Source organism: Maylandia zebra, linkage group LG1 (genome assembly GCF_041146795.1).
Source record: "Maylandia zebra isolate NMK-2024a linkage group LG1, Mzebra_GT3a, whole genome shotgun sequence".
Lineage (NCBI taxonomy): Eukaryota > Metazoa > Chordata > Actinopteri > Cichliformes > Cichlidae > Maylandia > Maylandia zebra.
In genome coordinates this window covers 1,492,869-1,508,668 of record NC_135167.1, presented here as the reverse complement: position 1 = coordinate 1,508,668, position 15,800 = coordinate 1,492,869, and the positions used below count along the sequence as shown (strand labels likewise).

General features: G+C 48.9%; 2 protein-coding genes across 7 annotated transcripts in view; both read left to right on the top strand.

The window, feature by feature from the left end:
• dok4 (docking protein 4) overlaps positions 1-5,026 on the top strand; it is a 57,853-nt gene extending 52,827 nt beyond the window's left edge. For all 4 annotated transcript variants that reach the window (XM_014411149.4, XM_024803281.2, XM_076883313.1 and 1 more), the window contains one exon: positions 1,196-5,026. In XM_014411149.4, coding sequence (XP_014266635.1) covers positions 1,196-1,341 — 146 coding nt within the window. In that variant the 3' untranslated portion in view covers positions 1,342-5,026. The remainder of the gene's footprint in view (positions 1-1,195) is intronic.
• An 843-nt stretch (positions 5,027-5,869) lies between these two features.
• On the top strand, positions 5,870-15,243 carry nadsyn1 (NAD synthetase 1). 3 transcript variants are annotated; one of them, XM_004565698.5, is made up of 21 exons: positions 5,870-6,086; positions 8,352-8,412; positions 8,488-8,604; positions 8,716-8,769; positions 8,856-8,945; positions 9,038-9,089; positions 9,172-9,260; positions 9,331-9,448; positions 9,530-9,661; positions 10,423-10,494; positions 11,029-11,153; positions 11,227-11,275; positions 11,363-11,465; positions 11,701-11,869; positions 11,953-12,088; positions 12,212-12,318; positions 12,400-12,531; positions 12,668-12,737; positions 14,212-14,340; positions 14,419-14,595; positions 14,700-15,243. In XM_004565698.5, the coding sequence occupies exons 1-21, from the start codon at positions 6,002-6,004 to the stop codon at positions 14,733-14,735; spliced, it is 2,103 nt and encodes a 700-aa protein (XP_004565755.1). In that variant the 5' UTR covers positions 5,870-6,001; the 3' UTR covers positions 14,736-15,243. The 3 variants fall into 3 exon arrangements, with proteins under 3 accessions (XP_004565755.1, XP_012778577.1, XP_012778576.1); XM_012923122.4 differs by lacking the exon at positions 5,870-6,086 and adding an exon at positions 6,103-6,196; XM_012923123.4 differs by lacking the exon at positions 10,423-10,494.
• Positions 15,244-15,800: the final 557 nt, after the last annotated feature.

Below are 15,800 nucleotides of genomic sequence, written 5' to 3'. Positions count from 1 at the left end.
TAAAGCTCTGCACTCGTAGGAAGTCCCGCTCTGATGACCTCCATGCTCCATCTCCGTGTTTACTTTACTTTTTTCATTCTCTTCACCTCCTTTCTCACCTCCTTTCTCACCTCCTTTGTCCTTCACTCCAGCAGGGGTGAAGGACAAAGGAGGCAGAGGGTCGTTCAGTACAGATGGACTCAGTGTTGTTTTTAAAAAACAACTCAAAACTCACCTTTTTAAAACTGCTTTTGGTTCATTCTTGCTTGTTTTATATTGTCTGTGTGACCTTTTTATGACTCTCTATCTTATGTGCAGCCCTTTGTGACTCTGTCTAGAAAGGTGCCATATAAATAAAATTGTCTTTATTTATTTTATTGACAGATCGTCAAAAAAGACAAAGACAGAAACACATGAGTGACGAGTCGTGTCCAAATACAGAGACGTTACCAGTTTATGCTTCATAAGAACATCTGTAGAGTCACACATGCAACATAAAGTATCCAGGCAGATATTTCTGTCTTTGCAACTTCAAATAAACATTATTCATAAACTCTTAATATATTCAAACATCATGTTTTGGTGAAGCTGTTCCTCACCTGCTGCTTTTCTCTACGTTTCATTCGTCACTCCACGATGTCCCAAAACAAGAGAAACTCCTGAGTAATCGAGTATTTGCTTCTCGGTGCGCTGTGACCTGAAAACATTGTTTGGAGAGTAAACATCAGAAACGTGCAGATGTAAAGAGTCCGATGTTAGAGGAGCTGCGCAGAGACCCGACAGACAAATTCAGCTTTGGTTTCAGAGTTTTTGGTGGATTGTGTTTTTGTCGTGTCGCGACGCCGACGCTTTACACACACGTGTTGAGGAGATCGATGATAGGTTTATAGCATGAACTTATTCGCTGGAACGTTAAGGACAATTTGCTGCACAGCAAACAGACACGTTTATCCTACCACAGAACAATAAGAGAAGCTACGAGCTCTCCCGCGCTCCGGGTGTGGATGCCAGAACACTCTGCACGCTTTGCAGACTGCTGAACATCACACATCCTATCACTACACTATCGATTATACACCTCTGAGCACATATGGTTAAATATTTCCTGATACAAATGACAATAATAAAATCTAAACCCATCAATCGATATCAGAGTCAAGTAGCATCAAGGCTCCGCCTACCTCAGGTAACAGGTGTCTTTCTGCTCCGTCTGCAGGTGACGCCGCGGAAGACGAGCTGCTGTCCACCCGCCTGCCTCCCGACCGCCACGCGACGCTGCCCCTGGCAAACACACACACGCAGTCTCAGCCACACATACACACACACTCCCCGACACACTACCCCACCTTCCCCGGACAGTGACACACACACTCACACAGGTGCGTGTGGACTTTGAAGACACACACAGGACCCACATGCATGCAGACACACACACTGGACACTCCCTCCTTATATCTGACAGCCCAACATCACACCTCACAGGATGGAGGGACGCTAACAGCACGCCGTCCCGAGAGCGCACTTCCTGCGGCTGCATCCTGCTGTGTGGCGTGAGGACTGAAAGCTCTCAGCTTCAAACCAGAGACAGAGTGAAGATTGTACGGACGTTTTTATACTGAATTTCTACCGCAGCTTCCTTTTGAAATCACAACAATAAAGAGGAAATGAGCGGCAGCCTGACACGCACACGTGGACCGACGCAGGCCTGTTCGCGTCCTGCTGCTCGCTCAGCTGCTTCCTCCTCCTCACACCAAACATCAGTCTGCCGTCACCTGTGTGAAGATGTGTTTTGATCTTTATTTGACCCGCCCACAGTCACACGCCAGCGTGGCTACTAGAATAAGCAAGAATTCAGTTATTAACTGACAGAATTTATTTACACCTCAGAAAATTAATTTGTAATTGTTCGATTTGCTTGTTAGGTCTGACGCCTTTAACCGTTTCCAGGTCCGAATCCTCTTCAGTCCTAAAATCAGGGAAACTGAGGAACAGCTGAGGGTGGAAAACAGTCCAATAAAACATCTGTGCAGCTGTTCGCTCAGCTGTGACGATAAAGTTTAATCAAAAGGAGGATTTATGAGGTGAGCAGGAAGAAAGCTCGCTCTCTGGCTGAAGGATTTAAAAAAGACTACAAAAGCACAGTTCATGTCATAGACTGTATATAAAGGATGGATGTAGCTGCCCAGATGTGACCCTGATGGGATATGATGTCACCGCAGTGAAACGTGGACCAGCAGCTGAGAGCTAAACGTCAGCGCTGATGCCACTTTTTAGCTCTGTCCATCTTTCTTTACAGTCTGCACAGCGAGTTTACGCGTCGGGCTCTCGGCAGCGCCGACCGAGCTCGGTCACTCAGACGTCTCGGGCTGGTTTGGATCTCTCGATGATCCCGAGCTCACTCTGAAGTCAGACGCTGAGTTTTTAAACGTGTGCTGTGCGTAAATAGAGCTGATCAACAGCTGCACAGGACCTGGAAGAAGTTCTCTGAGGTCATCTCTTAACAAGCAGATCATCTTTAGGCTTAAAGTAAAAGAAGTCAACGCCACGAATGTCATCATATAGAAACCTTAGGCTGCTTTAAAGCATATTCAGGCCCACGTGGTTGCATTACTGGGGCTCCCTGCACAGCTTAGGTTGTTTTTTTATAGTGACAAAACTATGAAACGCCAACATTTGGTCAAATTTCCCGTTTTTATGGATGTGGGAGGATTGAAGCGATGTATGATCCTGCTGCTCGGTGCCTTAACAGCACCACGAGGACTGTGAAGACACGCGTGTGAAGAACACATTTATCACATGTGGATAAATGCCTTTGATTTCACTGGTAGACGTGACTCCGCAGCTCCAGGATCTGCTCACCGAGCCCTGGCTGCGGCGTTTCTTATCGAGTGATTCCTGAGCTCTCCGGGATGTGTCTTATTGCACCTTGGTCTTTTTACACACCCCTGTTCTCATCATCCACGGGTTTTAGGGACATTTGCCTGTCAGTAACTGATGTTCACTGTCCTTACATTTCATTGTTCACTTGTCACTTTTCCCTCTGACAGATGGAAACTCTCAGCCTCTCTGCACGGGTAGAGTTCGTCAGTTTGAGCCTCACATTTGTGTTTCTTCTGGTCCGTAACCATGTGTGAAGAACTGGTACCTCCAAATCTGAGGCCACGGTTCTGAGCAGGAAACAGGTGGAGTCCCTCCGTACGGGTCAGGGAGGTGTAGCTCCGCCCAGTTCTTTAAGAGCTCTTGGGCTGTTGTTCACGGCAGATCACAATACGGATCTGAAGTGTGTGGATGCCGTCGGTCTTACCCTCACCTTTGACCCTGAGCCGTGTTGTAGATACTGTGAGGCTCCTCTGAAGGAGGAGCTCAGTCTTTCAGGAGGAGGTCAGAGTGTAGCGTCCTTCACACTGGAAGGAGGCAGTGTGAGGTGTTTGGGAGGAGGCCAGACTCAGGACACAGTTTGTGTCTCTGAGCTGGCCTCGTGCTTCCCCAGAAGAGCTGCACCAGTTTCAGCCTGATGGACTGCTGCCTCCAGATAAGCTGTGGAAAATGGATTTGTGGGTGTAAAATAGCAAAATGTGTTCAAACACTGACACGAGTAGAAGTGGAAATAACACAGGTTAGATTTCACTTCTGCCCTGAGGTCACACCAGAGGCTTCACTGGGTCCCTGAGGTAGTCTGCGATATGACAATAGAGAAACCCTGAAGCTGCAGCAGTGCTGGCATCAGCAGACAGATAGCAGCACAGTTAATCACACACGGCCCGTTTTTCTGCTTCCATTGAGTCCGAATAGTCCAGGTGGTCAGGACGTTCTGTTGGATAGCACAGCCATCGTTTCTGTCATCAGTAATATGAGCAACGACCAGCCGGGAGCACGGCTCAGACGCACCACAGGGCGCTCCATTTGGAAACTAAAGTTCTTCAAACTTATGTGGAGGAGCTCAGAGCGATGCCTGAACGGGCGACGCTGGTTCTGGATTGGTTATTGATCGTTATCGATGGCGTCAGAGGAGAATGGCAGGTGCTGCCTTTGCCTTCTCTCACACTGAGCTGTACAGGCGAGGTGGAGGTGGGGAAATACCAGGACAGCAGATGCACGTCGAGGTTTTTCCACCGTGGGCTCCGATCAGCTTTCAGCCGCTGCCTTTTGACTCCGCCCTCGTCTTTTTTCAGACTTGTTTTCCGCGTCGTACCCGGACTGTGACGAAGCTGGATTCCTCCTCTGTCACCATCATTAGCTGTTCTTCCATCACTGAAACATGACAGGGCTACGAATTCCATCTGTCCCCCACATGATGGAAGCTGTGTACATATCTGCTATTTATTTCATGTGCATTTGAGTGTGCGTGCGTGCGTGCGTGCGTGCGTGCGTGCGTGCGTGTGTGTGTGATTACTGGAACATGTGTTCATATAAAATACACACACACTCTCTGTTGGACCTTGTGATGTAGAAGAAGCTGCTCCACCTTGTCAGTGTGGATCTTCATGAACCAGAAGAAAGCGTGCATCCGTCCGTTCGCTCATACACGTTCACGCCTGTGCCGCGCTGCAGTTCATCTTTGTAGCAGGAGGAATCGTGCAGAGGGGTGTTTCATAAAGAAGGAGCAGGACAGGCCAGACTTAAAGCTTCATGTTTGTCGAAGAATAAACGAAAACTTTGACCCTGAAAAGATCTCTGCTTTGAGGGCCGCGTCTCATGGTAGCACAGGAATGTCGTGTCACATTATCGTGCTAAATCCGGCGTATTGGGCTGATTCCAGCCTGTTTGTTTGGTTTCCTGCTGAGACTCGAGTCTTTATGAAACCCCCTTCTGGCCTCACACACCTAAGTGCTCGGTGGAAGCGCTGAGTGATGGACGAGGCTGGGAAGCGAGACGGGAAGCGACGGCTTCCCTGCAGCAGTCGTAGTGTGTCTGTGATTGTAGTGTCATCTCCGGCCGTGACCGCCCCTCAGCTTTGTAACCGATGACAATAAATGCCGTTTCCACCTGCTCACACTGTCCACACAAAGTGCATGTTTTAGAGAAAATAAAGTTCATTGTTACTGAAGGATGCGGCTCCCTGCTGTGATGTCAGTCCTTAAATTTTGTTTTACCTCTTATTTTATTATTTTATTACATTTTGAAGCTGCTTGTAAAATATTCAATATTAAGTTTTTTGTGTATCAGATGATTTAACGATGAAAGATCTGACAGTTGTAGGTAGAAACCCAGTGATGGTGGTGCGAGGGAAGAATGAAATGAAAGGTTGAGCTCACAGCACAGAGGATCTGCCTCCTCCCAGATATCTGTGGGTTTTGGTTTTTTGCATATGTCACATTTATGTGTTTCAGGTCATCAAATGTTCAAATTAGACAAAATGATGCCAGTGATGACAAGATGCAGCTCTTCACGATGGTTTCTTTTATTAAAAGAAAGAAAGCTTTCCAAACCTGCAGTGTATAAAAAGTGAAGCTAACTAACAACCCTCCAGCCTTGGCAGCCTTCAGTGAGTCTTTCACATGGATGGAGGAATTTCACTCGGACACTCGTGACACATTCACACTGGACTTGCTTGCTGGTGTGTTTGGGATCATCCTGCTTAAGCAGAGTGCTTCCTCGTGGCTCCATCAACTACACCAAGTCTATAAAGCTCAAACTAAGAAATCAGGACGGGGCAAATGTTTCGTCACAGGTTCAACTCCAGCTGATTTCTGCTACTGATCCAGGAGCTCACATATGTGAATCTTTTCCAGTTTATCCTCTAAAAATGAAGCGTCGCAGGACAAATGGTATAAATGTGTCTTTGTTTTTGGATCATTTTGTGAACTCAGAGGCTTTTTCCCTGCCTGCGCCCACCCTCTGCCGTCGGTGTGAGTCTGTGAGGATCCAGCAGGGGGCAGCAGCGCTCACGGGCTCAGTGAAGGCAGCGGGGGAAGAAGAGGCGGCAGGAAGCGCTCACACAGCCGCTGACCTGCAGCTCCGCTCTCACCTGAACCTTTCTGTCCTCGATCACCTGCGCCGTGTGACCACGTGACCCGCCGACATGGGCCGGAAGGTGACCATGGCTACCTGCTGTCTGAACCAGTGGGCTCTGGACTTTGAAGGCAACTGTGAGCGGATCCTGAGGAGTGAGTGAGACCGCAGCGCGAGCTCAGGCTGTGGCCCAGCCAATCACGGCCACGAACAACTCTGCTTTTCATAAAACGTATGACGCGTTATCCCCGTGCGCCGTCACAGGGTGCGTGGGTCTGCTGCCACTCGGTAATAATAAAACGTTCAGCTCGCTTTATTTCGATTCAGTCTGTGGGAGGAGAGTCACCCACGCGAGTCACCCACGCTCACTGCACATTTCAGCAAACACGCATCAGCAACATGAATCAGTAATAACTAGAGATGGCACATGCCACTTTTTTATGTCCGATACCGATATCATAAATTTGGATATCTGCCGATACCGATATGAATCCGATATAGTGTTTTTTAATCAACAAAACTGTTTTTTAAATATCTTGCTGCATTTTGTATAAGTTCATACTCAAGTTTAAAACAACAACTACACTAAAGCTATTCTGTTATACCTGTATGCAAAAAAAAAATATTTCATAGTTCAGCAATACTGATCAATCTAATAAACTTAGACCTACACCATCCTCCCTATTCTGGTATTTTAAAGAGTACTTAGCGTAAATATTAAGCAACCTAACTAATAGGGTTCCAACTCCCAGCAACAACAAAAATAAATAAATAAAAAATAGGGAACCACCCCTCACGCTCCACCTCATGATGCTTAATCGACGTAATCAACCTTAATTTGATGCAGTGTGAAAAAAAATGCACAGAAATCAATTATTTTTCAAGAAATATTAAATAGATTCAACATCTTTCTTCAACAAAATTGCAGACTGCACAGATGGTACCTTCCCAAAGGAAAAAGTACTATAGCTTACTAGGGTATATATATTAGACTTAATCGTCACTATATACAGTAATTGACTTCTATTCATTTTACATCAAATTAAAACTTTGAGTGTCAGATAATTATTTATTAAAAGCTCGACATTTTAAATGAGAATAAGAAAGAAAAGTATGTCTTTGTGCCCCTTTTCCCTGTTCATGCCCTATCGGCCCCCCTGGCTAAACTTTGCTAGATCCGCCCCTGCACAGTTACCAGCGTCAGCTACGTAGAAAAAGATCCTCGAGTAGAAAGTAATATTAAATACATTCTAACAACAGCTGATCAAGCTTAAACGTGCTGCTGTTGTTCAGCCGCTGGTTTCCTCTTTCTGGTGCAAAGTGGGCCAAAAGCAAACAAGAGAGACGGACTCACGACAGAAAAGCTGATCAGCTGATCGTTAAGCAGTTTCATGATTGAAGTAGCAGCAGGAGAGGCAGTCGCTCCATATATCGCTTGTTAAGCTTAACGCAGGAATGCTTTACAAACATTCAGAGATGGACTTACACACTTGCTTTACTTCTCTCGGGGATAACTTTGTCGGAGATGAAATGCCGGGTTGCTAGCGAAGCTCCACATGCTATCCAGACCACCGACAGGTCCCGCATGCCACAGCCGCTCTATCACGTGATGCATACTGCTCCGACGTGCTAACGTTCTGAGGTGAGTTACGGCGTGTTGCAAGTTTTGTGAGGTGCTTTCGTGATATTTAATGGATCGGATTACATTTTTTATTTTTCTCCGATATCCGATCCAGTAATTTAGGTCAGTATCGGACCGATACCGATACGTAATATCGGATCGGTCCATCTCTAGTAATAACAAAGAATCCACGCGGCATCATAGCAAAACTACGAGGTGTGTGTGTGCGTGTATGTGTCCAAACCAGGACACTGATGAAAAATCAAACCATCGTAGTTTTGTCAGAAAGATCTTTAAAGGACTCGACCTGAAACCACGTCACCTGAAGTCAAAGGTCATGTCTTTCACTGTGAAAGAAACCCAGACATTTCTGTACGAGTTGATGGAAAAACAGGAAAACACAGCTAAAAGTTCCAAATCTCCTTTACAGTTTCTAAACTTGTTTATTGGGCCAGATTTGAGTTTCAGCCAGGCCGATCCCAGCCCCTGGGCCTTATGTTTGATACCTCTCTCCTAGCTGCGTGGAGGATCTGACCCGGGTGAAGGGTTGTCGGAGTGTCCTGAGTGTGTGTGGACACAGGCACACACTGACCAGCTGTGGCTGCTCTGACTAACAGTGGCTGAGTCGTCTGCACACTGTGGGTTACTGCAGGTGGACGAGTCACATGACACGAGCTCGCGATAAGAAAATAAATAAAGCTCATGTTAAATTATTAGTTCTGTCACAGGCTGATTATCAGAGTTATCTGTGATCTCAGGCAGGTGTGTGTGATGCTGCAGTTCTCCCGTCTGCCTGCAGGTATCGAGGAAGCCAAAGCTCACGGAGCCAAGTACAGGCTGGGTCCAGAGCTGGAGATCTGGTACGATTCTTTTACGTCCTTATTAAACTCACGCGTCATCTGTTGGTCCAACTCTTCTTCTCTGCTTTGTTTCAGCGGCTACGGCTGCGCAGACCACTTCTATGAGTCGGACACGCTGCTGCACAGCTTCCAGGTCCTCAGGAATCTTCTGGAGTCTCCCGTCACTCAGGACATCATCTGTGACGTGGGGATGTGAGTGTTCAGAGTGCAGCGCGAGGCTTTGGCTCCACCTGCTGGACGTGATGTGGCGTGCACCTGTAACGTCTCCTCTCCTGCAGCTCTGACTGTTTCTTGTCCTTTCAGGCCCATCATGCATCACAACGTGCGCTACAACTGCCGCGTCCTGTTCCTCAACAGGTACGTCAGCAAGGCCACACCTCCTCCTCCAGGTCGTAGTCTTCCTCCACATTGAGCTAAACGAACACTTTGCTTCTTCATCATAGAAAAATCCTGCTGATCAGGCCCAAGATGCTGATGGCCAACCACGGGAACTACAGAGAGGTGCGCTGGTTCTCCCCCTGGAACAAGTTGCGGTCGGTCACTCTGGAGTTCAGCTTTAATCTGTCACGTGTCTGCATGTGACCACGTGTCCCTAAACGTGGGTGTGTCTGATTGGTTCTTTCAGGCAGGTGGAGGAGTATTTCCTGCCCCGAATGATCCAGGAGGTGACAGGCCAGGTAACCTCTGCCGTCGCAGTTACCAGCTCATGTCTGGTGAGAGGTTCTCGTCTGAATTTTGTCGCCTCGTTCCTGTTTGCAGGACACCGTCCCCTTCGGTGACTGCGTGCTCTCCACGAAGGACACCTGCATCGGCACTGAGATCTGCGCCGAGCTCTGGAACCCCGACAGGTGGGGAGAGGCTGCCAGCAGGTGCGATGGCGCTCGCTCGCTCTCCTGCTAACGTCTGTCCTCTCCTCAGCCCTCACATTCAGATGGGTCGGGACGGCGTTGAAATCTTCACCAACTCGTCCGCAAGCCACCACGAGCTCCGCAAAGCTGACCAGAGGGTCAACCTGATCAAGTCGGCCACCACCAAGGTACGCGCTCGAATACGAGGCCGAGCACTGAGCGCGACGGGGCAGTGTTGTACGTGACGCCGTCTGCTGGTGACGTTGCAGAGCGGAGGAATCTACCTGTACGCCAACCAGAGGGGCTGTGACGGAGACCGCGTCTACTACGATGGCTGCGCCATGGTGGCCATTAACGGTGACGTCGTGGCGCAGGGAGCGCAGTTCTCCCTCGATGATGTGGTACGTGAAAAGGTTTCCTGTCATGTATGTCCTGCTGGAGGTTAAACATGACGATGAGCTCGGTGTGTGCGCAGTGATCCCGAAGCTCAGGTGAGATCAGCAGGAGCAGCTCGTTTCAGACACGGGACCACCTGACAGGCCGAGGACGCGATGATGAGGGATTAGTTTGAATTTTGATTCATGCAAAGCTCCTCGGGTAGAGGAGGGGCTGTTTTAGGGAAGTGTTTCCTGTGCTGCACCGAGACTGCAGGTGAAGATGTCGGACCGATGTGTGTGTCGCAGCCACCAATCAGAGCCAAGCTTTTAACAGACTGATGGATGTGCGACCCTAAACCAACCAAACGCAGCTGCCTGTGTGTAGCTTTCATTAAGACCAAGAAAAGTTTAACCTGTTCTGTGAAGCTTCTTATCAAAACCTGCCATGAAGAGTGTGTGTGTGTGTGTGTGTGTCTGTGTGTGTGTGTGTCTGTGTGTGTGTGTGTCTCTGTGTGTGTGTGTGTGTGTGTGTGTCTCTGTGTGTGTGTGTGTGTGTCTCTGTGTGTGTGTGTGTGTGTCTGTGTGTGTGTGTGTGTGTCTCTGTGTGTGTGTGTGTCTGTGTGTGTGTGTGTGTCTCTGTGTGTGTGTGTCTCTGTGTGTGTGTGTGTGTGTGTGTGTGTCTGTGTGTGTGTGTGTGTGTGTCTCTGTGTGTGTGTGTGTGTGTGTGTGTGTGTGTGTCTCTGTGTGTGTGTGTGTGTGTCTCTGTGTGTGTGTGTGTGTGGTAGGAGGTGATTACGGCCACTCTGGATCTGGAGGACGTTCGCAGCTACAGAGGAGAGCTGTGTCAGCCTCAGCTGGTGAGAGAGCGCCCCCTGCTGTCCAACCTGTGAACAGCATGAAGCTGCGTTTGTGTTTTTCTCTGTTATCAGCTCAGTTTCTGTGATGACCTGTGACCAGCAGTGACCATAGTTGACCAGCATGACCTCCACATCATCACAGGTTCTCAGCTCCTCCCGCAGCTGCTTTGACCTTTGACCCATCCTCAGTGAGCGCTGCAGAGCTCTGAGGATGGGAAGCAATAAGATTTGCTTGATTTAAAAATGTAAAACCTTGATAGTGTTCGAGTCCCTGTAGGTGTTTCAGAGTCACAGAGCCACGAACGCTCGTGGTCGACCTTCAATCCAAACCAATCAGCGCATTAACCTGCTAACAGGCTGATGCTTTATACTGTGAGGCCAAGACCAATAATACAGGCAGACGACCTATGACAGGTCGCCCCCCCCACAGCAGAGCTCGTGTTAAAGGTCATGCAGAGGTCACCTGTGAGTGGCGGTGCTGGATGAATGTCAGGTGCTGACGGTGTTTATCTCTCGTGTTTCTCCGTGTGGAAGGAAAGTGACTTCAAACCTTGTCACAGGGTCAAAGTGGACTTTTCTTTGTCCGGCTGTGACGACGTCTACCTGCCCACCCACCAGCCAATAGAATGGCACTTTCACACACCAGAGGAAGAGATCAGGTACGTTTAAATGAAGCTTCTGTAAAGCTCCCAGAGAGCCTCTCTTACAGCTGTTTGCTGCTGCGTGCTTCAGTTTAGGGCCGGCCTGCTGGCTGTGGGACTACCTGAGGAGGAGCGGCCAGGTGAGGAGGACAGGTGTGAGGTCATCTTTGGCTACATTGAGAAGTGTGTGGTTTGGGCCTCTGAGCTGTCTGCTCGTTTGTGTTCAGGCTGGTTTCCTGCTGCCTCTGAGCGGCGGCGTCGACAGCTCCTCCACCGCCTGCATCGTCCACTGCATGTGCGTGCAGCTGTGCCGGGCTGTCGAGGGCGGCAGTGAGTACCCTCCGCTGATTCTCCTCCAGAGATGCTGTTTATATGTTCTGTTACAGTATACTGGTGAATATTAACCTGTGCAGATCTTCAGTCGGAGCATTTTGAGCCGAGTGTTCAGAGTAAAGACAAATCTGAGGGTTTCAGGAGATAAACAGGAAGCATTTGTGTGGAGGAGCAGCTCCCAGGATGAGCCGAATGATGTAACTTCCTGCCTGCTGGTCTGTCTTCCTCACAGACAGTCGGGTGCTGGAAGACGTCCGCAGGGTGGTCGGCGACGAGTCGTATCATCCGCAGGACCCGAAGCAGCTGTGCGCTCGCGTCTTCACCACCTGCTACATGGCGAGCGAAAACTCCTCCGAGGACACGCGCAACAGGGCCAGAGACCTGGCCAATCAGATCGGCAGGTAGGAAGCAGGTAGATCCATGGTGAAGACCACGACACTGAGAGGCTCACAGGAACAGTTCTGACTCGTTCTGTCTCCTGCAGCACGCACATGAACATCAACATAGATGTGGCGGTGAAAGGCATTCTGGGTATCTTCTCGGCGGTTACCGGACGGTGGCCTCAGTTTCGTGCGAGTGGGGGAAGTGCGAGAGAAAACCTGGCTCTGCAGAACGTGCAGGTCAGAAGCTGCAGATGTTTGTGGCGTGCAGCGCCTCTGACAGTTTAACCGCGGCGTTCACGTAACGCCATCGCGACCCGGCTGAACTTTGTCACAGTGTTCACTTCCTGTGTGTGTTCCCAGGCTCGGGTCAGGATGGTCCTGGCTTACCTGTTTGCCCAGCTCAGCCTGTGGGCTCGGGGCAGACCCGGGGGCTTGCTGGTGCTCGGCTCTGCTAACGTGGACGAGAGGTACCCGCCGCCGTGTTCGCCGTTTTCACTGTTAGTGCGGCTCACGCAGCATATAGAATAACAGGGCGTCGTCCTGCTCAGCCTCACAGGTTATTTCACCAAATACGACTGCTCGAGCGCCGACATCAACCCGATCGGAGGCATCAGCAAGACGGACCTGAAGCGCTTCCTGCTGCACTGCGCCGAGCAGCTGCAGCTCACTGCTCTGAGAAGGTAAGGCCACGGGGGTCTGCGCCTCTGCAGCCCCCCGGCTGCAGCTGCGGTGTGCTTTCACACTGGAGTTATTTCTCAGAGACGCAGCATCTCGTGTGGTTTTTCAGTTTGTCGGTGGTTTTGGTTTCCTCTGCAGCATCCTCGCAGCTCCGCCCACCGCCGAGCTCGAGCCGCTGACAGACGGGCGAGTTTCTCAGACCGATGAGGTGAGACGCAGACGGGAACGGGCCTTCATCACTCTGAGACTTCAGAATGAAATGAGTTTGTATGACAGACATGATTGTTGCCGCGAAGCTCCTGCACACAAACCTCAACCCACCAACTCTGCTGCTCAGCACAATTCCAAAGCCCTGCAGCGTCTTCATCCTGCTGTATATATTAGGGCTGCCGCGATTAGTCAACTAGCAAAATCGTCGACGACTGATTTAATAGTCGACGCGTCGTTTGAAGCTTTGTAAGATCCCAAAAGACGCAGGAATAAGTAGCAGGATTTAAGAGTGTAATAACGGACTGAAACAGAAGATGGCAGCACTGCATGTACAAGGATGCCAGCTGCCGTTAAACCCCGAAGAAGAAGAAGCAGCTGTGTCCCAGAATTCATAGCACGGCCCAGCTCAGTTTCCAACAATGGCGACAGCTAGTTAGTTTTAATATTACTCTTATTATTCTTTCTGGGTCACAAAATAAACGTTTGACATATTTTCAGGCGAGAATGTAGCTGTGTAAACCTCAAATATCTGCTCAGTTTATCAGGACACCACATATTTTCAAAAGCGCTCCGACGTTTTCGGAGATGTCTGTTACCCACTAGCTCGATAGCTAGCCGGGGGCAAGGCTAGCTAGAGCCGTGAGAACACCGGACTCCCGGCTTCAAACCCACCGCCGTCTTTCTCTCTCAGGTTAAACATGATATATGAGTCACTTAGATAACTTAAAATGTTATTGTTTGGCTTTTTTTAGTATTTTATTTGTTCCTGAGTAAATCGGTTTGGCTGAGATTAAAGTTATAGTTTTTACACAGCTGAATAAACGTCAAGCAGACAGCTGATTATCAGAAGTGTGAGATGCTGGAGAATATACTCCGGTGTCCTGTTATATTTTAGATAGCAAGGAGTTTATTAAACTTCACCGAAACAATCTGCAAATTTCATTAAAATTTAATAAACTATCATCTTGTCTTTATTTTTAGTTAGCACCGTAAACACTTAAAGCTGTAAGCTAATGATAGTTATATGAGAGCAGATGCTGCTGGTGCAATAAGCTGTACGCTGTACATCCAGTGGATGATGATCTGATTAATCGACTATCAGAATAATCGTTTGTAGCAGCCCTAATATATATTATATTGTATATCTCCCAGCATGCCCCTCTGCTCATAGTGAGAGTAAAATGACTGAGTGCAGCTAAAGTTCAGTCCACGATTTAACCACTTAAGAGTCCGCTCTACTGTAACACTGTGATTATGAGCGTGCAGTATGATGTAGAGGAGGGGCCCCTGCAACCATCAGGCCCCCCGGCGGGCTGAAGCCTCTTTGTACACAGGTGACAGGAAGCTAACTGCAGCTCGCTGCTGACTGCAGGCGTCTTTATAAAGTCCAAAGATGTCAGCGTGAAGCGCTCTGCTAGCATCACGTCATGACTGCTATTAGACTGTTAGCGCTGTGTGTGCTCCCCCCGCAGGCCGACATGGGGATGACCTACTCTGAGTTGTCTGTGATCGGACGACTGAGGAAGATCTCCAAGTGCGGCCCCTTCAGTATGTTCTGTAAACTCATTCACACGTGGAAGGACGCCCTCTCGCCCTCAGAGGTCAGTCTGAGTGGTCACAGGTATGAAGGTCGTGTCCCCAGCAGCCTAACCTGAAGCAAGCTCGTGGTTTTCCTTTAGGTGGCCCAGAAGGTCAAGCGCTTCTTCAGGATGTACTCTGTGAACCGCCACAAGATGACCACGGTCACGCCGTCCTACCACGCCGAGAGCTACAGTCCTGACGACAACCGCTTCGACCTCAGGCCTTTCCTCTACAACGCAAGCTGGAGCTGGCAGTTCAGGTGCATCGACGACCAGGTGAGCATCATCGCGTTTCTCTCCCAGTCAGAACGAGAAAAGATGATCAGAGGAGCGGCACGTCGATGAAGACGAGCTGTGAGCAGGTGTTTCTGTTCTTCCAGGTGACCCAGATGGCTGCAAACACGGCGAAGCGCTAAGAAGCAGAGGTCATCGGCCCTTCGTGACTCCGATGACCACGAAGACGTCCCGCTTGATCAAAGCCGAAGACCACGGACGATGCTTTTGTGCTTTCCTGACCTCAGTGACATTAATAACAACTGTGGTCCCTTCAAACAACCATTTACACAGACTGTGAAATCAAACGCCTTAATCCTGCATTCTTTCTGGCCCCCAGCAGGGGGCGCTTCCTCTTTAATGGTCTCAGGTGTGATTGAATCAAACATTCTGGAGATGATGGTCCCCTTAGAGTCAGAAAGGAGCAGGGGGCATCCTGGGTCCATCGTTTATCTACAGTCTATGATCCAGACACACAATTCTTCTGCTTGTTTTTCTCTCTTTGTGTGTTATTGTGCAGTTTTGCATCGCCCCTGATTATTTCTGATTCTGTCCTCCGTCCGGTTTGTTTTGATCTTGTTCTGTGTAAAATTTAAAGATACAGGATCATCTCAAGTGTCCACGTGTGAAATAAAAGATCTCTTGATTGTGTTTTTTTTTTTGTCCTGTATGTGCCGCAGTCAGAACACTGCGTACAGGTTAGGGTTAGACCTGTCGTCAAAGAGGCCACGCGCCTATTCATGCTAACTTTAAGCCTTAATACAATTTAAACAGGTGAGTTATAGAAACATGCAGTTGTTATGAAGGAGGAAATGATCTCTGCAGACCGAACCAGCCTGGGTGTCGCAGACGTCGTGCCAGCAGGTTGCTGAAGAAGCGCACAAACCACGGCGAGCTTCTCGTCTCAGCTTATTCTTCAGCATAGCTGTTCATATCTGTGGCGTGACGTGGATCAGATACAGGTGGTTGTGGGACATTAGAGGACAGCGTGGCATGTCTGAGGGGACGAGGTATTTCATAGGTCAGAGTAAACCGTCGTGGTTTGTTTTGGTATTTAAAGCTACACAATATTAGTCATTTCAAGATTACACTTACTAAAAAACAGAAGCAGCTTTAACTCGAGTCAGTCTTTCACCGTTTAGCTAAAGTCACGTGACAATAAGGTCAAAGTGTTTATGAAGAGGTCAGGTGGGGATGGTCCTGTGTTA